At 47.7% G+C, this 25,551-nt stretch overlaps 1 protein-coding gene across 4 annotated transcripts in view; it reads right to left on the bottom strand.

Moving 5' to 3' along the window:
* LOC135906350 (protein shisa-4-like) overlaps window positions 1-25,551 on the bottom strand; it is a 184,461-nt gene that overhangs the window by 24,654 nt on the left and 134,256 nt on the right. For all 4 annotated transcript variants that reach the window (XM_070538887.1, XM_070538886.1, XM_065437693.1 and 1 more), the window contains one exon: window positions 7,689-7,736. In XM_070538887.1, coding sequence (XP_070394988.1) covers window positions 7,689-7,722 — 34 coding nt within the window. In that variant the 5' untranslated portion in view covers window positions 7,723-7,736. The remainder of the gene's footprint in view (window positions 1-7,688; window positions 7,737-25,551) is intronic.

Below are 25,551 nucleotides of genomic sequence, written 5' to 3'. Positions count from 1 at the left end.
TAACAGCGCTATCACGGTTCTAGTGCTTCCGCGGATATATATTTTTTCAAGAGTGTGTGCTATTACTACGCTTTTTATGTTACTGTGCTCTCGAACGCCTTGACAGTTTCAGCTGAGATGTTTCAGAAGGGTGCCTAAGTCTGCCAGCGAATTGCACGCCAGAGAGAGAGAGAGAGAGAGAGAGAGAGAGAGAGTTTGTCAGTCTGTCTGTCTGCCTACAGGCGATAGCTTGAATATTACATTTGGATCCATGGGTACGTTACGTCAGAGTTCCTCCGTTCGTAACCGACATGCCTCTGCCGCGACCTACCTCAGGAGCCATACACACCAGAACTTTTTCACTGTTCTAAATATCTTAAGTTGGTGTGTGCGAATATGTTGAATTTCGAATACGAACCTAATAGTCGTTTCTGCTTGATCCTTACTCAATGCGAGAATTCACTATTCGAACCTATCGAATATTCGTTTCTGTTAGAATAGAAGGGATAACGACTCTTTTTGTAGTCTACATAGGTGCGAAGTGGCGACCGTTCCGAATGATTGTGCTGCAGGGAAGCAGCCGTTGCTGGGGCAAACGCACGAAGTGACTAACTTGCGCTAGATAATTTACAACCATCGAATAACAATGGCGCACCTTTGGGAAGCTTACCAGTTTTGTTTTCTCGATTTAGGCGAGGTAACCTTTCTTTTTATGTGGCAAATCTCACCATGTTTGCATTTATTTAAGACGAGGTGTGCTGCTCTTGCATTGTACACTTCGTTCTTTCAAAGAATTTTGCTCTCCACTTTATTCCGGTGATGTGCTGTTCGTTAGAAAAGCAAAACACAAATATAAAATTACATTCGTCTAACTATAGTAACCACCCAGCGCGCCAGAAAACTACCAGCGCAGTCCTGTGCGGCTGGTGTGGCTTACAGTGCAACTGGCTGGTTTGTCCATCCACGCTCCACTTATTAAGCCAGTCAAAAGCGCGACAAACGACTTTGTAGGAGATACGTACAGATGGACGGAGCACTTTTCTTGAGCCCTCTTTTTTTCTTATGAATTTGTGGTCATCACTGTGAAGGCGTCGCGCTATGATACTTAGTCTAGGTGATCATGACTATAAACGCTCCGCTCTCATGTTATAATTTTTTTATTACGTTTACTTTGTAAAGGAGGTCCCATTGCAGTCATTGACTTCAGGACCTCCCTTTGTATATTAACATCTTGTAATCTTTCTAATCATCTCAATAAAAACCGATTCTGATTAAGTGAGAATGCGAGATTCTGCTCTGGCAGACCAGCCGGCTAAGCAAGACGCCGGGAGAAATCAATTTATGGTACTATGCAGCTGCCTGCTGTGCAAAGAAAAAGAAATGTTTAACTACAAACTTTCTGCAGTGCCTTTCTTTGTCATCACGACACTTATCATCACGAAGATATTTTCTTCAGAACTCGGGGTAACCAATATATACTACGTACGTGCTCTCTTGGGAAGGCACGAGCGAGGACGATGACTGCGCTTCGTTGATTTAACTCTTCATAAAGTACAAACGAAAACAAGTTTAACACCGACGCTCTGGGTTATACTCACAGTATAATATTCTCTTACGATATTTGCCAAGCTTATCATAAGCAACTACTTTAGGGATTTCGTGACTTGAATCTTCACGGAGGGGGGTGGGGAGGCGCTCAAGAATGGGGAGCCTAATGTGCTCTTCAGCCTGTTTATGGTTATAGATGAGGACTGAAACGGTAAGTCCACGCTGGCGCGCCATTTTATAGTCCGTGCCAGTGCGCACTAGTTAAATGCTTGCGCCATTCCTCCAAATGCTATTCCGCTGGAACCATGCCCCACGCAAATAGGCCCGCTGTTGTTCTGGTAGCATCGTCCTATACGGTTACAAGGAGAAGAATGCGGTCGTGTAAGTCTCTAATGCCGTTTTTGAATTGCATGGCAAGACTTATACGCTTTTCTGAATGGGGCTAAGTCAGGTTCTCTCAAGAATGCGGAGAAACAAGAAAAAAATGACAAAAAAAGGACTCAAGAAACGACGAGCCTTCGAAAGCACAGCTCTCTCAAGAAAGACGGGGGTCGTTCGTGGCTCAGGAGTCTCGTGGCGGTGCTTACCCGAGAAGTGCTCGAAAGAAGCGCAACGTTTTAAAAGTATATACGGTCTGCGTCATTCACCCGCTTCGTGCGCTGCGACGTTCATATATGCTATGAAGGTTTGGGTCCAGGGGATTCTGGTGACACGCCGATGTATGTTACAATAGCAGCGCGCGCTTTTTGTTCCACTTCTGATGGAAGCAGTAGGCGGCGCATTTTCGTCCGAGAGAGGCATGCATGGGGCCGACGCAGGGGCTGCTAACTGAAATGGTGTGCCACCGTACAGAAATCCACTCTTCATGACACACTTTGTTTTTGCTTGCGGGCATTAGATGCGTTTCTACTTTTTGTTGCGAGGAGCGGCGTATTTCTTTCTGCCTCTTCTCAAGTCCTGTGGGATGACGTTAAAAGCTTTTCCGAGTCATCTGTACGTTCTTTTCTTCAGCGAGCGGCACAGTCGTTTTGAAAGCCTCTGAAGCATTCGAAATTTCAGAGCACACCCAAATTTTGAAGTGGATGCCGACTGGATTTCGCTGCTGAACAGGTACTCCTTTAGATCCAGCTATTCGCCTTGTTGCGTCAAATACAGGCTCCATCACAAGCCCCGCAAAGAGCCGCCCTCTATATATATACAGCGTGTCACTGCTAGCGCACTACTGCCGCAACCAATGTGGAAAGGACGGAACAAAGCGTCCTTACGGAGAGCACAGGTCAGCAGATGCTCCATGAGTGCGCATGAGTAGCCGTAATTTGTAATTGCTAAACGCCAGAAACTTTCCATATTTTGGCTCACATTTCGAGTGCGGAAGTGTGAATATAATGTAGTCATTGCCATCGTACCGAATGATGATGACATCTTGGAACCATCGATCCACTCCGAAGTTCACAGAGCGCTTTCGTTACATATCGGATAGGGAGCACTTCATCGTCACTTCGAAACGAAAATAGCACCGGTGTAAACAAAGTAACACGCGCAATTCGTAAGCACGGCGAAAACATTCGCGACCTCTCTCACCGGTAGCGCACGGCGCCTTCGCTACAAATTTAACTGTCCCCAAAGACGGGAAGAGCTTCCCCACGAGACGAAGACGCGCCTATACACGACGCTCACCCGCTCCGCTCCTTTCAGATCCGCGAGATTCTTTCTCCCCGCTTTCTTCTACATATCCGCTCCGAGAAACGCGGCCAGTTTCGAATATATGTATGAACCTTCTCGACAGAATCTCTCCTACCGGTTGAACGATCTATAAATAATTTAAACCTTAGGCCAAGCTGCTGCATCGGAAGAAACGTTTTCCTTTCGCGCGCGCTCCGCGCGTCGGGGCACCGGCACGACACAAAAGGACGCCGACGCATCGAATAGCGAGTCGCTATTGCCGGTGCGAGAGGGGGTTTAATCACAGTGTGTGTGTGTGCGTGCGTGAGTGCGTGCTCGCGCGCGTGCGTGTGCGCCACCGCCTGGCTCGAACCGCGGCGTCCGAGGCCCAGGAGTTATTCATGAGCGCCGTGGGAGAAGGGCGAGGGGTGTCCGATGGAGCGCGATCGATGGTCCGCCCTCGCGCTCTCTCTCTCCCTCCTGTGCTGTGTGTACAGCGAGCGGTCTTCTAGCGCCGGCCAGCAGAAGAGCGCGCCGAGAGAACTGCGCCGAGAGAACCGCGCCGCGTCGGCGGCTCCTAGATGGGGCGGGCGCACTCTGTTCGCTTTCGTGAATATTTCAACAACGCCGCGCTGCCACCGCTTGCGATAGAATGCCCCCCCCCCCGCCCCCCCCCCCCTTTACCCGCCCTTCTACTTGTTTCTTATCCATCCTTTCCATTCTGAGTGCGGGTTGCAGCCACTAACTCGCTCTCCTTCGAACCCGGGGATCTGTGCGGTGTATAACATGGTGCATCCGAAATCTTTTACTGAGTAATGCCGCTTGCGAAAGGGTTCATATAGGTTTGTTTCACACGCTTGGATCCAGTGGCGTCCCGTGCGGAAGCACTTATATTATGTGTTCTGGTGCGACTCTTGCCCTTTTTCTTATAGGGGCTTCATTTAACGACGTAGCTGGAGAAAGCAATGTGCGTGCCTCGAAGCGAACCCAGGGGCTACTTGCATGCCTCCCGACTAACAAAATGCATAGCCTTAACGCTTTAGTTAGCGCAGTTCGTGTCCTTAACGCACTACCAAAGGCAGCTCTTCAGTGTCTGATGTCCCCTTTCAACCATGGACCAAATGAGCAACTAGTCGTAGACATCTGACCAGTCCACCATCACGCAATCAACAAGGGACACAACATCATCTACCAGTGGATACCGGGTCACTGTGGAATTTCAGGAAATGACAGTGCGGATGACGCTGCCCGGTCGGCTCATGATGGCGCCCAGATTATACCCATACCGCTGTCAAGAACAGATGCAGCAACAAGTCTTCGCTCCCTCGCCCGTGAGCTTACACAGAATCTGTGGAACACCAGTGAATTTACGAACGCACGTCTCCACAAATTGGATCCACGTCTGCAACTCCGCCTACCACCAGGGTTGCCACGAGCGGAAGCAACACTTCTGTGCCGCCTGTGGCTCGGCGTGGCATTCACGAACTCATATTCATTCCGCATTGGAATGGCCGACAGCCCTACTTGTGACACCTGCGGCTGCGAGGAGACGATTGAACACCTCCTTTGTGACTGTCCCCGTTACGCAGTGCGAAGAACAGTGCTCGTGACCGCTCTCGCAAAACTGGACAATCGCCCCTTTACAGAGGAAAAAGCTCTAGGACATTGGTCCAGACGGGCTTCGGCATTCAAGGCCTTAAGGGCTTTGTTGAAGTTTTTAAGGACATGTGAATTGTGCGACCGCCTTTGAACGTTGTAGAGCGTAGTTTCGCGTTACTGTGTGATTTTTTTTATTTTTATTTTTTTTCCTTTTCTTCTTCTTTCTCCTTTTATTCCCTTTACCCCTTTCCCCAGCACAGGGTAGCCAGCCGGTAATTGCACTGGCTAACCTCCCTGTCTTTCCTCTCCTTTGCCTCCTCCTCCTTAACGCACTACACTGGCTCACTTCATCGTCGTGTTGTAACGACGCACTGCAGCCGACGACCGTAACATACCCGTTGGTTGAGTAAGCAATGGCATTGCTCAATGAGGGACGAATCTCCTTCGCAAGCAGCTTGGCAGGCGTATGAGACAAGAAGCACGTTTCGTGTTACCAAATCGTCCGCTGGGTTGGCAACGCTTATAGCTGCCCGTAAGGCGTTAGGTTCAGTTCGATCAGGTCCGGTCAGGTTGTATTAGGGTTCCGCCAGCAGATGCCCCGCCGATAGCAATCAGGATGCAGTGTAGGCGATAGTGCATGCAGTTTCTTGCGAAACGACCTATGGCTTTGCGTGAACCGTCGGCTCGGCGCTTTGTCGCAAAGTCGATTGTCTCGTAAAACGAAAGCAGTGATAAAAACTCAATCACGGAGTCGTTCACCCGCTGCGGTGGTTCAGTATAGCTATGACGTTGTGCTGCCGATAACGACGTCAAGGGTTCGAAGGCCGGCCGCGGTGGATGCATTTCGATGGAGGCGAAATGCAGAAGCGCTCGTGTGCTTTAACTTGGGCACGTGTTAAATAATCCCAACTGGTTCAAGTTAATCCGGACCTCTCCACTACGGCGTCTCTCGTAATCCGATCTGCAGTTTCGGGACGGAAATCCGCGCAAAACCTAATTTAATGTTAACAGATTCTTTTGGTTCGCTCGGGCGCTTGGCTCTTCAGGGCAGTGGGGGGATTGGTTGCGGTACTTTCAAAGACACATAAGGAGAGTGAGCTGAAGGTACGTACACAACGTAATCGAAGTTTAGACCGCCACTTCACTTTCGGGTTCTTCAGACTGTGCCAACCAGGCTGGCCGGTTTTGAGGTGTTGCGCGTGATAGTGTGAATAGTAATGATAGCAACCAGGTCGTTTGAGATCAACTCAGTTGTGGGACGAAACATTAAAAAAAAGAACGTTTCTTATTACGTGACTCGGTCGTATGAATACAATTATTTGTGTACTTGCCCCGACAATCATGTTCAGAACACCGGAGAACTTCATGGTGCAGGACAGGACACTTTTTTTCTTTCTCACGCTTGATCTATCTTCGTACTATGTTTCTCTGTCTTCTGCTCTAATGTCTTATATTACGCCTTGTACGTCACACACTACGCTACGCGATCTTATTTATTTGCACCGCTACATCCTCAACGTCGCAACATGCTACTTATACTTTATATCTCTCCTTCGCCGCTGAGCAGCAGAATGGAGAAACCTGCCTCAAGCAGACCACTCCGCTTGTTTGTTTATCTCTGAGATTATCTACGAGTAAAGCCTGCTGTTTATTGCCAGCTGAGTATCGATTGAAGACTTTAGTTTAATTTAATTATGGGGTTTTACGTGCCAAAACCACTTTCTGATTATGAGGCATGCCGTAGTGGAGGACTCCGGAAATTTCGACCACCTGGGGTTTTTTAACGTACACCTACATCTAAGTACACGGATGTTTTCGCATTTCGCCCCCATCGAAATGCGGCCGCCGTGGCCGGGATTCGACCCCGCGACTTCGTGCTCAGCAGCCTAACACCATAGCCACTGAGCAACCACGGCAGGTGATTGAAGGCTTGATGAAATTAAAATGAACCAGGTACACATCCACCTCTGTAACCTTTATGACTTTGTCAGTCTTAACCACCATGTGAATTAGTGAACTCCTCGACAGCTTGACATTCAGTTTGTTCGACCCGTCGAAAAAAAAAAAGCGTGTTCTAGCTCTGTGCGAAAACAAAATGACAAAAGTAACGCTGTGATGTGCCGTTAGCTTTCATCTGTCTTCACAATTATATTAACGATGGCGAATTTTCCTTTCCATTCGTTTTACCGCACGAAAATAAAGTTGCACACTAAAGCAGCATCCGTTTGCCCAAGCACGTTCATGGGTGAGCAAGAGGGACATATTTATTTATTTATTTATTTATTTATTTATTTATTTATAGTGCCTTACAGAGCCCAGGCGGGGCATTATGTAAAGGGGGGGGGGGGGTAGGGCAGTAAATACATACATAAAGACTAAAATACAATAACTTCTTAACAAAGTAAAACAACGATTAGTGCAGAAAGATGCGAAGGAGCCCGAGAACTTAACAAGACCCACTATAAAAGCAAGAGAGTAACAACAGCGTTCAAAGTAGAAAAAAGAAATACAGAAATGAAGACGCAACAACCAACAAAAAAGTAAGTTTGACTTAACGGCAGCAGTGCTGTGGAAAATAAAAACTCTTAACAAAAGATCGTTTTCACGTAAAAAAGAAAGAAAGAGGGCGGACATATCGGCAACAGTACTGTAGGGGAGGACAGTGGCGAAAGTGGCAAATGCAAAGCATCTGATGTTGGAGCATAGATAATTTTTAAGATCATCCCAGAATTAGGCGTGATCGCGCTCTGATGCAAGGTTATCCGGAAAGGCATTCCACAAACGGTTAGCTTGTGGAAGAGCCCACAAGTTATATGTGTCATTATCGCCGTACATGCGCGCTAAGTTTGAAACGAAACCGCATTGTGCCTCAAATGCACGGCAGCAGACGATTCACTCACCTTTGTGGCCTTTAGAAAGTACAGGGACCTCCATTGCCCCGACTGCACCTGGAAAAGCAGAATACGTTTCTCCTTAGTACACACCACTGGCCGTAGGTTTATATAAGATTTTAAAAAAAGACAATGGTTGCGCATTTTCAATCTCCTGAATATTTCCAGTTTCCTAAAAATAACGTTATAGGTCTCCTGGAAGTAACGTCAGCATCCAGCCAAGGAACGTCAGTAGTGCAAAGCTTCAGGCTGCCGAATAGTTCTTTCGAGATGGGCGTCTATTGAAAATGAAGCATGAACTTCCAATACGCGCTCACCTTGGAAGATAATTCCTCTTAATCCAAGCGTTCAACTTTATTCAAATGTGATATTTTGTATATTATTCTTGCGACGAGATTGAAGAGTCCGTGCAGGACGGCCGTGGACACGTTTGATACTTCTCAGAGTGTGCTCGTGAAAGATTGCTTCTCTGCAATAATGGTGTTTGTGTGGTGAAGCATGCTACAATGCGCTTAGCATATGCTACAATGTGCTTATGACTGAAGCATTTTTAAAACCTATCTCTGTGTCCGTTTGTGTGTGCGTGAGTGAGTTTAAGTGCGTACGCTCGCGTACAAAGCTAGACGCTATTACGGTTGGTCTCCCCCAGGTTCCTTCGTTTTCTGCCTCTCTGCTGCAAACTCTGCAGAAAGGAAGTCGGCTTGCTATCCCTCTGGAAATGGATGTGAGCCGAGGAGTGAGGGGAGGGGGGGGGAGGGGGGTACCGTGTAAGAAGTTGAAGGGGAGGAAGGCGCTGAACTTTAATTAGGGCGGGCACGGGCCGAGATTAAGAGGAGACGGCGAAAGCGCAGCGGCCTCGGAGCGTTGCGCAGGCCTGAGAGTGAGCTGGCTGGCACCGGAGATCGATTTTTCCATTAGAATGACACGCGCCAGGCCCACGGACAGCGCGTGGGCGGCCGGTATCCGTGGGTCTCGTGCAATTCGCGAGGTTTCAGAACACTGACGCGTATTTCGATCACCGAAGACAATCACCAGATAAGCTCTCTCTCTCTCTCTTAGATTCTGTGATTGAGTCTCAGTTACTTCAGGTTTTTGCTATGCTTCTACTCGCTTCTTTGTCACTTCCATTGCTTCACAGTCTTGGTCTGAGAGGGATAATTTGTTTCATTTGATTTAATACCCGGTTGCTCTGTCTTACAGTCAGCCTCTTATGGTCGTTATGTTTAGCTTGCTGGTCTCACCGAAGAGAAGCCACGAAAAGCTCTTCCGGTGGCAGCATACACCGCCGTCTGCTATTAATTAAGACCTGCCAGTCTCATGTAAAAATACACCTCTGAGCCTGAAAACTAATCTAGGACAGTTTGTTTGACTAGCCAGTTAATTAAGCTTGTTCGCTTAACTAAACACATAAGTGAGCTGCCATATATTAGTGTTCCCGCAGCACATTATAGTTTTCAGACTGGTATGTTGTTCTAGGGAATTTGTGCACTATTGTCACACGTACTCAAGCGTCATATCAACAGCCACCATTTCGTGCTACACATTTTAATAACATGTCCCGGCTTAGAAAAATGGAGACAAAGATATCTTGAAACTCGTTACGAAAAAAAAAAAATCCCTTTCCATCCCATGCTCTTATTGAACGATGAACCACTTGTGCCATATGAAGATTCTTTTAACTATTTTAAAGTCACAGGAACTCGTGCAGGAACAGGAACCCTAGTGGAACTGTAGCACATTTCATGTTCTTATATTTTTACTTGGCCATTTACACCATTTTACCACATTTTAAAAAAATAAGCGAATTCCAAGAACGTTTGCCTGGCGCATCATAGCCTGCACGGCTATTGCGCCATTAAAATCCCAAATAATTATTGTCATTACAGCCGCCAGTTAAAGCCGCAGTGAGAAAACACCCCCATACTTGTGGCAGGTATTGTAACGCATGTACAAATCATCGTCTTCATAATCACTGACAGCTGTCACGGACGGCACGACCAGAGCAAGGTAGCGTGATTTCTCTCGGGAAATGACGGCACCTCTTGCGATAGCTCCGCCGACGTAATACTTCTTTTCCTTCGCGTGATGTGAAACTAAAGAGGTCGTTTCTTTTCTCTCGCTTTTTTTTTTTACTGTCACGCCGAGAGACAGCGACGATGATTTTTTTTTCGTTTTGACAGGGTAACAAGAACATAAAAAGAAATTTATATAAACAATACACTCTTCTGAACACGGCCGCATCGGTTCTTGTTCCGTGTCGGCTAGGGCTGTGGGAACGAAGAACTCGAAGCTGCAGCCAAGCGTGCGGCAGGCGCAGCGCTCAGCTGACCGTGAAAGGCCTTCCGCGCAAGCTGCTACGTCTTCAGTCACTTTTTTTTTTCAAAACATGATACATGTGCGGAACACGTGTTCCCGTGAAGTTCGGCGGCGGTCCTCGGTCTTTTCTTTTTCTTTCTTTCCGGCCCCTCAGGCCGTTCACGGTCCACGGCCTTTAAATTAGCTTTCTGTTTCACGTTTGCCTTCGCTCTCTCTGCGCACACCGCGAGAGCGTTACGCATTTCAGACACATTTACGATGCATATGCGGGAAGTAGGAGGGTCACTCAGCGACTTGCGGCACGCATCGTTAAACAACCGTTGACAGAATTATTAAGTGAGCTTCAACGGTGCCAAAGAAACGCCGACGGCAATGACGAAGGACGCGACGCCACGCGGCGTATATGGATAGCGGCTTGGATTAGTTTTTGAGTCATCGAGGTTCTCTTTCTCTAATGTCCGTGACACTAGAATGCAGTCGCGTTGTCACAAAATCGAACTTAGTTCGAACCTGCAATAAAAATTGCGGCAGAATTCACCTCGCGATGACTGTGGATCGTTATGCGGATAGCAATCGAGGAATGTGGCGACAGACCACATTCCTGAAGTCACGCTTGTTTGTCACGTGCAGTGACAATTTTGAGACTTTCGTTGCTTCGGCTGTCTGCCACATACTCCAATACGTAGTACGCACGTACGTCATTCAAGGATACTCCGCGACTTCCGGTTTACGGCGGTGCCGTGTTGGGGAACCTATAAGCCTATGCGCGCGCCTGTTGCTAAGGTTCCCCAAGATGGCGGAAGGTAGCGGAAGCAGACGACAGCAGCGGATGTGACGTCACGTGCATGCTATGTATACCGCCCCACTTTGCTATAGCACTCGCTTGCCGAGGTCACGCATGAGCATGAAGGAACGACGGTGACGACGACTGTGTGACGCCGACGCAGCGACGATGGAATGACGAAGAAGAAACGAAGACAGTGAGTTGTCGATTCCGAAACTATATGACGATGTTATAACGATGACGTGAGGATAACGATATGACGACACTGTATGACGACGATACAGCGTCAACGATGACGTGACTACGGCACGAAGACAATGGGGTGACGATGACTGAATTACAAAACCTGCATGGCGGCGATGGCGTGAAGAGTGATGATGACGATGACGATGATGACGATGACGAAGCTTGAGTGACGATGATGGCAAGACCACGACAAAATTACCGACAGCGGTCTGGCAGTGGAGGCACGATGGCGACTGTCTGAAGATGACCGCATGACAAAGGTGGCATCATCACGACTGAACGACGGCAGTATGATTACATTACAAGGACGAAGACAGATTGACGTCGATTGATAGATTGACGCGCAGACTTGGCATTAAAGAATGCAGCGTTTGTGGAGGAGCCGGCAACACGACAGTGGCGAACGTTTCCAATTTCGATCCTAACAAATCGTTTGCTTTTCCGGATCACCATATTGCTCAGGTCGCTGTCTCAGAAGTGCACGAGATCGTGACCTAAAACGAGACAAGAGGCCATTCAGAATTGAACTAGGTTATATGTCAGGTAAGCGTCACCAGATCTGTCAAGCGAGTTAAATACGCATGACCATTTTGTTTAACAATCAGCTGCAATGACAGCCCCCAGCTGAGGAAGTTTCTTGGTTTCTGCTGATGCGCCGACTGACCTATAGGTCAGTCTACAAAATATTTGTCGGGGCACAGTTTTGTGAAACTTGAACATAGCTGAACAAGAAAGCCGCGATCTCGTCATTTGCACTATAGAGTGGGATAGTATGAAATCATGTGAAATTCTTCTGGAAAATTGAAGGATAATTTCTTACACTAGCGTTATTCGTAAGAACAGGGCACCGGTCAATCTGTATACGTACAGCAAGCATGTTGTTAGCGAAGATGTCAAACACAAACAGTTCTTACGAACAAAGAGGTGAGTACATGTGCACACGGTCGTTTCGAGTACTAAGCAAGCTCATTTTGCTGAATGATTCAATCAGTTTACTAATTACAAAGATATTTCTCCTTTACGACTGCTTCATTGTTGGCGTTTCATCATATGGCGCTTTGAGGTGTAACGCGTTAAGGTGAGCGCAGGGGAATGAACACTATGACGTCTTATTTCTAGGCTATATTAAGTAACACATCTTTGAACGCCTTTCGGTTCTTTTGTTTCTTTTTTTTTTGAGAGGAAGGGGGCGGGGGTCAGGACCTTATGACTTGCGGAGGTTGTGTTGGCGCAGAATTATGAGATGTGCTTATTAAGTTGATGGATAACTTACTCTAAAAAAATATACTGTTAACGAGCGTGAAAAGAGGAATACACAGCACAAAAGATGACACAATACGCGAAGGGGGCCGAGCAGAAGTCCATCCTTGTGTGTTCTTTTCGTCGCCATTTCCTACTAGATGAAGGTGTACCTTTCGCTAAGCCTACACTGACGCGATTGCTGTCGCCAGTGGATATAAGATATAACGCAAGCCCGTGGCTTTGTCAACGAACTTCGAGAACGCGCTTCAATACCGGCCCGTTCCGCGGCTGTCAATTGCCGACAAACTAGGCGACAAAGGCCCCGAGGTACACTCTGGGAGTGACGCGCTGTTTAGCTCACTCGAATGGAAACGGTGCCAACAATCGAGCCGGTGGTGCTGGTGCTGGGCGCGCGCAAAGTAGAGGGCAGCTTGTCGGCGCCAAACGAGGCGAGTTGAGCAAATCCAATCAGAGAGGAGAGGACTCGCTGCCCCAATCGAAGGTTCCCACTTTGCAGCGCCCGTTTCTTTTCTTTTTTCCCCGAGCCTGCCGTACGGTATACGGTAACGTTGGCGGCCGCGCTGCAGTGGAGCCCAAAGTGGTCCGACGCCCCTGTGTAGGCGCGAAGAAGCCGCCGCCGTGGCCCACCGCGCGGTCGATCGCAGTGAGGTCGGTGTAGCATTCGAAGCACGCGCCCCGAGTTCTCCCAGAGCCCAGCGCGCGCCGGGTGCTCTGCGTGATTGCGGCCGGCGTTCGGGTGTAGAGCGGGCCGTGTCGGTGGGGGCCTTGGTCACGCCGCGCGAGAGGAATTTATAATACGCGGTCCTCCGCAGAAGGCTATACCCTTCAGAATGAGAGAATTCGTACCCACAAGAAAGAAAGAAAGAAAGAAAGAAAGAAAGGAAGAAAGGAAAAAGAAAGAAGCGGTTGTTCCTTGTCAAATTCGTGTGGTAGGGTGCTATATGCTGCGGTGGTCCCACCAGTCTGGCGTATGGCCGCATTTCGACCTGTGTTGCTGTCAGTGCTATTAGGATGCGGTGCACGAATTCGGACGTGTTGTGCAGAGGTAGTTGCGACACGCTGACAGCCACGTATACAACAAAAAAGGCAACGCCCCAATATACGAGGGTTATTATTTTTTTTTCTCGAGGTCCGGTCGGTCGCTAAATTAAAAGCAGAGTGAAAATCCGATGACGCTGTGTGCAGATGTGTTGCGCAGTGTCTAGTGTGCCCGTCGACCGCATGAGGTCGCAGTTGTCGATTCTGAGCGCGCAGTGAGCACGTAAACGTGTCTCGAACAATAGAGTATCCCGCGAAGTGCGTGCTGTCATTCGATTTCTGCATGCTCAGGGGTGCAATGCAGCCGAAATTCATCGACGAATGAGTAATGTGTACGGTACAACTTTCACGTGCGACAGCAAAGAGCGGCAATCGTTCAAGGAGACAGAAGCAGGACGCACAGACGTTCACGATGTAGGCGGGCAGGGAAGGAAGCGAGTGTCAAGCGACGACCTTGTTCAGCTAGTGAAACAGGCGATTCGAGAAAATCGTCCTTTCACAATTTCTGTGTTGAGTCATTCGTTTCCCGAAATTTCACGGTAAACTCTCTATACGATCGTGAGTGAGAGACTACAGTACCGCAAGCTCTGCGCGAGGTTTGTTCGCAAAATGCTGACCGACCGAGACAAAAGACAGCGAATGGGCGCAGCCTTAACGTTTCTCCGGCACTACCACGATGAAGGAGAAGATTTTTTTTTTTTTGAGGAAAATCTTCACAGAGGACGAGACACGAGTGCGTTTCGAAATTGAAGAAACAAATGAGCAATCCAAATAGTGGATGAATTCTGATTCCCCGAAAGCAAGGAAGTTCAAACGAGCCTACTCCAGCAGAAAGTGTATGGCTATTGCATTCTGGGACAGCAGTGGTGTTGTCCTCTTGGTGGAATTCGTGGAACATGGCACGACCATCACTGCGGGCCTCCTGCAGCGTGACTCTTGAACGCCTATACGAAAGACTATTCAGAACAAGCGAAGAGGAATGTTGTCATCAGGCATTGTCCTTCTTCATGACAATGCGCGGCCGCACAGTGCATCTGCAACAAAGAAGCTCCTGCAGCGTATTCAATGGGAAGTGTTTGATCACCCACCATGCAGACCGCACTTGGCTCTCTCTGATTACAATCTCTTTGCTCACATGAAACGCTGGCTAGGGGTACAGTAGTTTGACTCAGACAGCAAGCTGCAGACCATCGTACATAATTGGCTGAAAGCACAGCCGGCTATATGACGAGGGTATAGGAAAGTTGGTACCACGCTACGACAAATGTCTCAATCGGAGTGGTGATTATGTAGAGAAATAGCGGGAAAGTGTGTCTAAATGTTCGGAATAAGACAGTTTTGATTTTCACTGTGGTTTTAATTTCGCCAGGACCTTGTAATATATATCTATGTTAGCAGTCGTGTGTGTTTGCGTGCGTGCCAATACAAGGAGGATAGCAGGCGCACGAACAAAACGTCAATCTCTCACGAGATGTTCTATTCTCTATTTTTCCTTTCCTAGGCTCTAAGAATTTTTTAAAAGAATTCGTGGTAGATATCGAAACCTTCTTTTGGTGGTTTACTTGAAGCTGCCGGAATTACTTGCATGGCGTATGGCAGTGTTTAGTCAGTTAATTAAAATATATTCTAATTACCTCTTTAATTATTTGCCATAAGTCGCATGTGCCAATTACTGAATTAAACCTGGGTAGCAATGAAGTCACATACATTTAGTTGCTATATGACGTGTAAGATAACGAGACCTAATTCCTGCAATTGAATGTTTTGAAGTGATGTCATTAACTCTCAGCCAATAAAATAAAGAAATTAAAATTTGAGTGGCTTAAATGCCACTAAATAAATTATTGTTATAGGAAGCGCAATTCATTACAAGAATGACGACGATGATGATGGTAATGATGGTATGATGACGCTGATTCTTCAAAACATGACACGTGCCCATAATTGGAGATGTCCCAAGAATCACATCGTTATGTGCACCTATAGTAATTGTAAGAATGAATGAAGAAACTGATATGGCAGGAATGGGAACAAGTGGCTAGAGTATAATTGTGAAGTCAGACCAGATGAATGGATGATTACAAGAATCACGCGTCTCAAAGTGATTTCTTTGTTTCTTTTTTTATTCGTTATTTTATCACCATCTCTTCTCTTTCTTTCTGATGGTGTAACTGGCTGGGGGAAGCTGCCGCACGAGCCCATACTTTTCTAAAGAAAGAAACAGCAGCGTCGTCTTTTGTTCAGAAAAAAAAAGGTCGTCGTTCGGCGGAATCAGCGTTTTCGCTGATCCCGATTAAAAAAAGTTGCGGACTCCCATATAGGGGCCACGAGCTTTGGGCGCTGACGCTGCAGGTCCTTTCTTTTTTTTTGTTGCCATTTCCTTGCTTTCGATCGATAGGCGGCTAGCCGCCGCCTCCTGTACGTAAAAGCTGCGACACGTTTCCCGGCTTCCTGCGAGACCCGGAGGAAGCAGGGATTATTATAGCAGCATGGGGGCTCCCCGGCACCGACAAAAAGAGAAACAAATAAATAAGCAAGTGCCCACCTCATTGCCCCATCCCACCCTCGTCTCTTCTGTACGGCGCTTTAAACTCGAGCGCCTACTCAGCGCGCCGTTTCCTCCGGCGTTTTTCTCTTTGACCTGCGCGACGCCTCGGGAAGCGGGCCGAACTCTGCGTGAATGCAAATGGAACAACGCTGGCAACGTCCTTCCTGCCGTTCGCGTACCTTTTTTGGGGGGCGTTTGCGTTATTTATGAAAGCTGTGGCGACGCCGTGGCTGCAGAGGCGTACATGGGCGCGACAGCCGCCGCTGCCTCACCTTGTTTCGCACTTTTGCAATGACAGTCTTGCTATGCGCTCTTCAATGCACTTCCCTTTCTTTCTACGACCGACATAACTTGCGAAGTGTTGCACTTCTTGCGCTTGGTTTAGCGCTGTACATTGTGTAAGCACGTGGGCTTGTGTGCGCGTGTACTCGTGTGTGTGCGTGCGTGCGTGTGTGTGTGTGTGCGTGCGTGCGTGCGTGCGCGCGCGCGCGCGCGCGCGCGCGCGCGCGCGTGTGTGTGTGTGTGTGTGTGTGTGTGTGTGTGTGTGTGTGTGTGTGTGTGTGTGTGTGTGTGTGTGTGTGTGTGTGTGTGTGTGTGTGTGTGTGTGTGTGTGTGTGTGTGTGTGTGTGTGTGTGTGTGTGTGTGTGTGTGTGTGTGTGTGTGTGTGTGTGTGTGTGTGTGTGTGTGTGTGTGTGTGTGTGTGTGTGTGTGTGTGTGTGTGTGTGTGTGTGTGTGTGTGTGTGTGTGTGTGTGTGTGTGTGTGTGTGTGTGTGTGTGTGTGTGTGTGTGTGTGTGTGTGTGTGTGTGTGTGTGTGTGTGTGTGTGTGTGTGTGTGTGTGTGTGTGTGTGTGTGTGTGTGTGTGTGTGTGTGTGTGTGTGTGTGTGTGTGTGTGTGTGTGTGTGTGTGTGTGTGTGTGTGTGTGTGTGTGTGTGTGTGTGTGTGTGTGTGTGTGTGTGTGTGTGTGTGTGTGTGTGTGTGTGTGTGTGTGTGTGTGTGTGTGTGTGTGTGTGTGTGTGTGTGTGTGTGTGTGTGTGTGTGTGTGTGTGTGTGTGTGTGTGTGTGTGTGTGTGTGTGTGTGTGTGTGTGTGTGTGTGTGTGTGTGTGTGTGTGTGTGTGTGTGTGTGTGTGTGTGTGTGTGTGTGTGTGTGTGTGTGTGTGTGTGTGTGTGTGTGTGTGTGTGTGTGTGTGTGTGTGTGTGTGTGTGTGTGTGTGTGTGTGTGTGTGTGTGTGTGTGTGTGTGTGTGTGTGTGTGTGTGTGTGTGTGTGTGTGTGTGTGTGTGTGTGTGTGTGTGTGTGTGTAAACTAGATTACTGGTTAAATCAGTCGCACTTTCTGAGCGACGAGCCTGCAACATCGTACCATCGTACGTAAGCACGAGGTCGCGGGATCAAATCCCGGTCACGGCGGCCGCATTTCTATTGGGGTGAAATGCAAAAACACCCGTGTACTTAGATTTATGTGCGCGTTAAGAAACCCAGGTGGTCAAAATTAATCCGGGGTCCCCCATTACGGCATGCGTCGTAATCAGATCGTGGTTTTGGCCTGAATCGTAATTTATAAAGGCGCTAGCCGTTGAAGTTGCGGTCTAATACAGATTTACAGTGCTCTCTATGGACTTGTATATAACAGTACATAATCTATATATATATATATATATATATATATATATACCTTCTAGAAGTGTGTGAATATTCGAAACGTTTAATACTACTCAAATAGCTTTTGCGATTCGAGTATGTAGTATTAGTAGTATAGTAGTATAGTAGTATGTTTATTTCCAGCAAGTCATACATGGTGGCCGTGACCCGGAGTGAAAGCAGTCGTAATGACGTTTGAATTTGTCATATACACTTTTCTGTACGTGATACTGTAACGTATACAACAGTTGCAGCACTTAAAGAAAGACCTATGCAAGGTGCAGACTCTGTCGTGTGTTTCGATCTACTGCAGGAGAACCGCGGCTGTCGCGCATGCGCACTAGTTCCCGAGCCAACGCATGAAGGAGATCCACTTCTGTACCGTAGTTTCCAGTTACTCGCCTTATGCGAAGCCTACGAACATGTTGCAACTACTTAGGCCAATTTCACCAAGTTAATGTTCTTTTAAAACGATGTGAGGCGATGTATAGTGGTGTGCATAGTTAGACCCTTCAGCAAGCACAACACTATACCAGAGTGCGTGCACCCCCGTGCTGTCCTTTTGCTTCATTACTGTCGTTCTATGGTGCACAAGATACGATCGACTTTCGTTTACAAGCAATTCTACTAACCTGAAAAGTGATTTTTAACGACATTAAATGTATAAAATGGCGTAAGTACACAAGCATCATTTTGTTTTATTTTGTTTTCCTTTTCTATTTATTTTACACCACAACCTATATATTTCAATTTGTTTGCACGTTGAAAATGTTCGATATTCGAAGGTAGTCTTTCGCGAATGTTGGTATTCGTTTATGCTCAGAAATTTCGCGACTCGAACAGCCTTGACGTCAATCAATTGACAAACTAAGTTCTTGTAAGCGATGCAAGATATAACACAAAACAATGTTACGAATAACAAAGTACGTCACGCAGGAAAGATGAGGACAACAACACAACTTGCGTTTTTTATTTCCTTTATCGCTGACTGGTTCGCATTTAGCTCTGTCTTTAGTCTTATCGCCATTCCGGGATAACTTTAGCATCCTTCAGCTTAATCTAAATACCGCTTAGGCTGAACTTTCTCCCATCCCATTAACTAGGCTGTAGTAATGAACTAATGAGCTTCTCCTTTTTTTTTTTGGTGTAAGCGTACGCGTATAACTTTTTTCGGAGTTTCAAGCCAACCATTAACTGCCAACAAATCGGTTAACGATGGCGAAGCGCAGCACCATTAACGCGAGCCACGCTAACTGACTGGCGATGAAGAACGATCGCGACTGTTCCGGCGTGAAACCAAATACGCTAAGAGCACAAAAACATAATGTGCATTGGTATATGTACACGGAAGGTAACAAAACAAACAAACAAACAAGAAAAACAAACAGAAAAGCAACCAAGCAAACAAACAAACAAACAAGGAGAGGTCACAAAAAAGGAGAGCAACATATATATATATATGTATAAAGAAGAAGATATCTCCTGGGAGCGACAATCTAGGGAAGATGAATGACTCTGCAGCGAAAAGTGGTTTCGATCAATAACGGCAAGGGCAGGAAGAGGCAGACAGAGGAACCTCTCTGATGGTCTTCTAAAGGGGTCGGACGTCAGACCCCACATTCGAAGCAACAACACTACTGACTTCGAACCCCTCGAACGTAGGCGGCCTCTACAAAGAAAGCTATAGGCGTTGTGCCTCTTGAGGCGTCATGCGGTCAGCCTATTTTTGAGATTTTCTCGTTTGCCTTTCTTCCCGTGTGTGCGTGATATATATCTTCACACCCTACACAATACGCCAGAGAAACCTTCTCTAAGGATTCTGCAGTTCTTAAGACCATAGAGAAAGAGAAAGAGAGAGAGAGAGAGATGAGAAGTTCAAATTTCCCCATCAACAGTCTAGCTTGCGTGGTCTACTTCACTTTGTAGATTCTTCAGTGCCAAGGCACAAAGTGCGAATGCTATTTGTTACAGGCACATATCAACCACACGCATTCGCTTTAAGTGTGAGTTTGACGGCAGGCTATGCTACCACAATTGTGCTTTTGTGACGAATGAATTTATTGCGGCGCTTAAGAAGCTCTTCGCTGTGTCCTCGTGTGTGCTATTTTTTTCGTACATTGCGTCCAACATCAGGTACACGTAGCATGTAGTGTTCTAATTTGCCTATACCGCTGCTGAACAAATCTTTAACTGTTTTGATACAAGTATTAGTGCACGCATGATTTGAGGACTGGGTACAGCCACATGCTAGTATGTATGCTATAGAGGTTTGCATTTGAAATTTTCAGTGAGTCACACGCAGCCCGATTCCCTTTCCGCTTGCTCATTTCTACAAGTGGACCTCGAGCCATCTTTTCAAAATATTGCTCTCTCTCTCTATTTTGATGAGGTTATAGGCGAGAAGGCTGACTCAAGGTTCCACTATTTGTGGCCAGGTGATAACACGTTGTTTGGGATGTTACTCGTGTGATTTCTCCCTGTGAATTGCCAACACCCAGTGATCGCTCAGCTTGGAACTCTCTTCACGCAGAAGCGTAATTATTGCTAGCTGCATAAAAATTCGTGAGAGACTGAGTGAGAGAGCGGAAGAAGGAGGGACGGCGAAACTCGCCGACCATGAAAGGTTAAGGATTGAAAAAAAAAGCGGCAGTTTTATAGGCAGAACTGGTCCCACTTGAGGTCACGTTGTGATGTCAGTCTCGCGCTGCCAAGGCGATCTAATTCTCAATGACCCTAGTCTCTTTAGGTGTGCATCTCGGATGCGCAGCAGATTCTCATGTTGATTATATCGCTGCGCAGTTGTAAGAGCCAGAATTCTTCTTCTTCACGCCATGACATCGCTCCCCTTGAGGTTCTCTCTTGAAGGCGACTAATGCGCAATGGTAAAAGCAGTTCCTAAAGGTTAAGTGGGGCTTAACTTTTTTTTTCATCCAATACATGCTGTGTGGCGAGTGTGCGCATTTCTACTGACTGCGCACCACCTTAGGGAATGGTCGTATTCGCTTGAAGGGGGGAGAGGAGGGGGGGGGGTGGCAGGTGCAAGGTGTAGAGAGGACGCGGGAGGCTATAGCAGTTCTCGCCACTAAACCCACCCTCTCCTGTCGCAGGGGTGTCGCAAACCTCTCTCGCACACGTGATGCAATTGCAGACTGGCGAGGCTATTCTTTCACATTCTTTTATTAGCCTCACTACAATTGTTATTGTCTTTATTCCTATATTCACGCAGAGATGTCTTACAGCGATAGCTGCTCAAGGACATCTCATGTAGATATCATCATCATCAACAACATAAGATAGCCGGCAACAGAAGATAGCCGGCAGAAAGAAAAAAATTTTTTTTCGTTCTTGTTACCGTTATATTGCTCAGTGTCGGCTCGTTATTTCATTCTTAGTATATCTATGTATTTGTTCTATGTGGAAAACAGCATGCCACCACTGTTTGAAGTTGCCAACGACTCCTAAGTAGAACGTATTAAAGTAAATTGATCTGTTCCCACACAGGTTTTGACCCCATGGCCTGCGGCTACTGTGGTACTGTGCGGACAACGTCATCGAGCCGCCATTTCTTTTCTTTTTTTTTCTTTTTGACCTTTGTCGTCGTTATATCGTAGTCGAGCGCTTGGTCGTCATCCTTCTCGTTGTCGTCGAGCAACCCATATTGTACGGCTTTCTGAGTGGCACTTCGATCTTTCCTCTGTGTGGCGCTCTACGTGCTTCTACATATATATTACTCTTCACGCTACGAGTCCTCTCTTCCTTAAGATCCTTCTTTCTTCTTCGAGAGGGCCTGCCAGTCGAAGTCCGAGCAGACCCTCAAGAACCAGCAGGCATTCGCCGAGCCCTCGGTGGGAGGGCCTTTGATCCCCTTCCGATGCACTGCGCGCGAATTAGGCCCGGCCTTTGTCCCGACCCAGCCACAGTGTAGGAGGAGGAGGGAAAGAGATAAGGAGAAGGCAGGGAGGTTACCCAGAATAACGTCCGGTTTGCTACCCTACACCGGGGGAATGGGAAAGGGGAAAACAAAGATAACAGGGAAAGAGAGGAGGGAAAGAAAGAAGGAAATTGCGGTGAGTTCGCTGACGTGTGTGGCCTTACAGAAAAAAAGCAGGAAAAGCGGGCATGACCCGCTTTTCTGTGCAATGCTGTAAACTGTGGCAGCGCTGGCCGCACACCATGCCTGTGGACCCAGTGTCCAATCTTCGACTCCTAAGCAGCCACAGTGTACAGCATTGCACGGAAAAGCGGGTCATGCCCGCCCGGAGGTTTAGGTGTGAAGCGGACCCCGACGGCTTGACGACACCGGACTTGCGAGAGCGCGTGTATACGGTTGGCTGGCGTTCGCTCTATGATGGAGTGGCCGGCGGCGCTGTTCTCGTGCATCGATCTGTTGACGAGGCCTTGCGACCGTGCAGGGTCTATAGCCGTAGCACTTCCCCTCGCATCGAACAACAAGCGAGCCGTCGCCGACAGAGAAAGGCGCTTCGCCCACTCTTTTATGCCGCCCCCTCGTACGAGGAGGAAGAGAGGGGCGACCTGTTTCTTGGGACGCTTTTCTCTTTCGGCCCGCCTCATGAATATTCAAGAGGCGCGTCGAACACGATACTTACACTGGCGAGAGAAAAATAACTAGCGCGGCATCCACTGTTCGTGTTTGTTGTCTTATACATATTTTTTTGTTCATCTAGGATCCCCGCCGCGCCGAAGGCGTCGAAAACTCAGTCTGTACAACTCGCGTCATTTTCTTTCTTCTTTTTTCATTTTTGCGATCTCTGTACGTGAAAATATTTTCGAGCCGAGTGCTACTGTGCGCCAATTTCATTAGCTTTTATGTGACATAGGTCATGCTACCTCAGCCTCAGCCTGAACGAGGAGAGAGGCAACCGAGGGGCCAGATATTTGTTAGTCATATCATAAGAAGTCAACAAACAGTGATCACGCTGGCCTAACTCTCCCAGGGTTAGTTCTAGTAGATAAACATAGATACCCCAGAAAGTGGACTGGAAAACGGCGCCGCGGTATACCTCAATTACTAAGGGCAACGCACGCGTAATGCGAAGACGTGGGTTCGTATCCCACCTGCGGCCGGATGTCTCGACGTCTGGCAGGTGTTCTTGAACAACACTTTGCAATGTTGTGAATGCGGTTTAGGTAATGTATCCGGTACGTCAAAGAGGCGCGACGTAATGCTAACGCATTTCCTTCGCGTTTACCGCTAAATCGCCACTGAAATGAAAACAAAAAAAGAACCTGGGGTTTTACGTGGCCAAATGAACAATATGATCATGAGGAACACCGTGGAGGGGGACTCTAGAATAGTTTCGACCATTTGCGATTCTTTCACGTGCACCCAATGCATAGTACACGGGCACTTTTGCATTTTGCCCCCACGCAAATGCGGCCGTCGAGCCCGCGATTTGATCGGGAGCCCAAAGACTTAGCAGCGCAACGCCAGGGGCACTATGCCACCAGGGCGAGTGCTCTTTTCTCCCCTCATTTCCAGCGTAAAGCATGGTCGCATTCAGTTGCGAGCGAATTTCACCAAGATTTGATATTACGCAACAGTAGTTCATGCATCAAGATTGATCACGCGGAGTGACGGAGAGAGGCAAAAATAGAAGAGCACGCATCACAGAGCATTTTTTCTCTGTATGTCAATTTTTATGTGTGTGCTGTATGAATGGATGTCCCTAATGCATCCAGGTGTTCATTACGCGAATCAACTCGCCTTTTTTGTTATCTCAAAGCTTTCAAATACGAAGCGAATACAGGATACACGTGTGCTCTGCGAAAAATAAAAATAGAAGGTGTGCTAGAATGTCAGGACATTAGGAAGGAACGAACGCGCATGTAGCTGGTATCGTAGAAGTCTGCCGGTTAACCGGTTGCCTAATGACTGGGCGTACAAAGTGACATCTCTTACAAAACAAACAAACAAACAAACAAACGAAACGCAAGGAACTCGGCCTAGTGGATTCCATTTACGTTGGCGAACTTCCATTAGTTTCGGCACACTCTTATCACGTACGTTTCAGAGAGCTTCGGCCAGCCGAGCTGGTCTATATTGTTGCTTTAGGGGGCAAACACGCTTGACGTCTTCGCTGTTAGAAATGAGATCTCCAAACATCATTAGGAGTGAGTGATGTCTCAGGTTTGGTATTATATTTAGCTTCTCCAACAGCGGTTTGAGCTCACGCGAAGTGGTTTGTCCTCTTTCTTCTATTTCTCAACTTCGCTTGGGCACGTTAAATATTTGCCCAACTAATGACGGCACCGATTTTCGTTCAAATGAACACGGTGTGCAAACTGTGCGTGCTAGCATTTGGCTATTGCATGTGGTTTGATTACGCGAGCCATATCGACAGTTTTCCTCTCGTGAAACGCTCAAATTGTACTCATATGGTTACGCCATCAGCTGGCAGAGTATCTTGCGGGAAAGCTAGCTTTACAGTTAAAGAAAACTGTCGAGGTGCAAGTCGCCAATTATTGCTTCAAAAAGCCTGTTCGCTCCGCTACTACCTAACAGATTAGCAGGAATGCGACAACGACTGAATGCGCAATGTTAAGGACGAGTCTTTGTCGAGGTGACCAAATTCCGGAGATTATTTCGAGTAAGTGTACCAGGCATCGCTTGCTTTCTGTAGGAAAGCGATTGCCGTTCCGGAATATGGATGGTGGTTGAAAAAAAAAATGACCACAGAGTTATGCAAAAGTATCACTCCGCATTCTCTCACTTGATTTTCCGCTCACTTGGGGTCGACTGAGGGTTCTCCCTCTAACCCCAACGAGGGCGCGCACGAGGCCGCGCGAGGACTCACTGACCGCGCCGCCTCAGCAGTTCCCCTTGTTCCCTTGCTCACGTTCAATGAGGTTCTATCTGTCAAGGTGGGTATTCCCCCTCCCACACCGCGCCTTATGCAGGGTGCGAGTGGTGACCCTTCGACTTTTACAAGCCTGTGCCTATCCTAACCTTGCGGTTCTTCATGCCCTATACCCGGAAAGTATCCCAGTGCGGACTGCCCTGCCTGTGGACTAAGGGCAACATTGGATCATTCGTTGTGGGAGTGTGAAGCCATCGGCTCCTCTCCTCCTTCATCGAGCATAGGTGGGCTGCGCCCTTGGGCAGCCCCGAACTCAACGACCAAACCCTGGCCGTCCAGAGTGCCCGCGATCGGGCCGTCAAGCTCGGCTTGGCGGTCCCTACGTCACTCACTCACTCACTCACTCACTCACTCACTCACTCACTCACTCACTCACTCACTCACTCACTCACTCACTCACTCACTCACTCACTCACTCACTCACTCACTCACTCACTCACTCACTCACTCACTCACTCACTCACTCACTCACTCACTCACTCACTCACTCACTCACTCACTCACTCACTCACTCACTCACTCACAGAGTTAGGCCTCTAATGCGTTAGCATTCTTATAGGGTATTTCACGCAATTTCCAGGAGCGAATTATCTATCTATGTATGTTTGTATCTCCGTTTTCCCGGCTGAAGATCACGGTCTTCCGCCCCCGGCGCAGGTGCGGCCCGCGACTACGACAACGTAGTCCCTTAGGACCAATTAAAGTTTCTTGTCTATCTGTCTGTCCGTTTTCCCGCCTACCTCAGTCACTGGGTAGTTCGTCGTCGAATGGGTAGCGTATCCTACTGCTGTGCTGACGGAACAGGGTTCGAAACCAACCGTCAGAACAACTTGGGTCACTGAGTATGCGGCAATTTGTATATCTGTGCCGCTCTTCAACGAACCTCTTTTATACCGACATGAGTAACCTAGGGTGCGGGATGAAATAGGTATCGCTGTTCGAAGAAATTCTTTGTCGCCAACTTGGAACATGGGGCATGCGCCAACTGGTCTGTGCTGATCTTCAGTGAACTTCTAAGATGTCAACTTCGGCTACTGCGTACGTGCCAGTAGATATGTGCTGCTCTTAAATGCAATGCGCGACTTTGATGCCAACTTGGGTAGCTAGGTATGTGCCACTGGGAAAGTGCCGCTCCACAACGACGAAAAAGACCCCTTAAAT

Source organism: Dermacentor albipictus, chromosome 5, assembly GCF_038994185.2.
Source record: "Dermacentor albipictus isolate Rhodes 1998 colony chromosome 5, USDA_Dalb.pri_finalv2, whole genome shotgun sequence".
In the NCBI taxonomy this organism is placed as follows: domain Eukaryota; kingdom Metazoa; phylum Arthropoda; class Arachnida; order Ixodida; family Ixodidae; genus Dermacentor; species Dermacentor albipictus.
The sequence above is the reverse complement of the archived record's forward strand: the minus strand, read 5'-3'. Positions and strand labels throughout refer to the sequence as shown.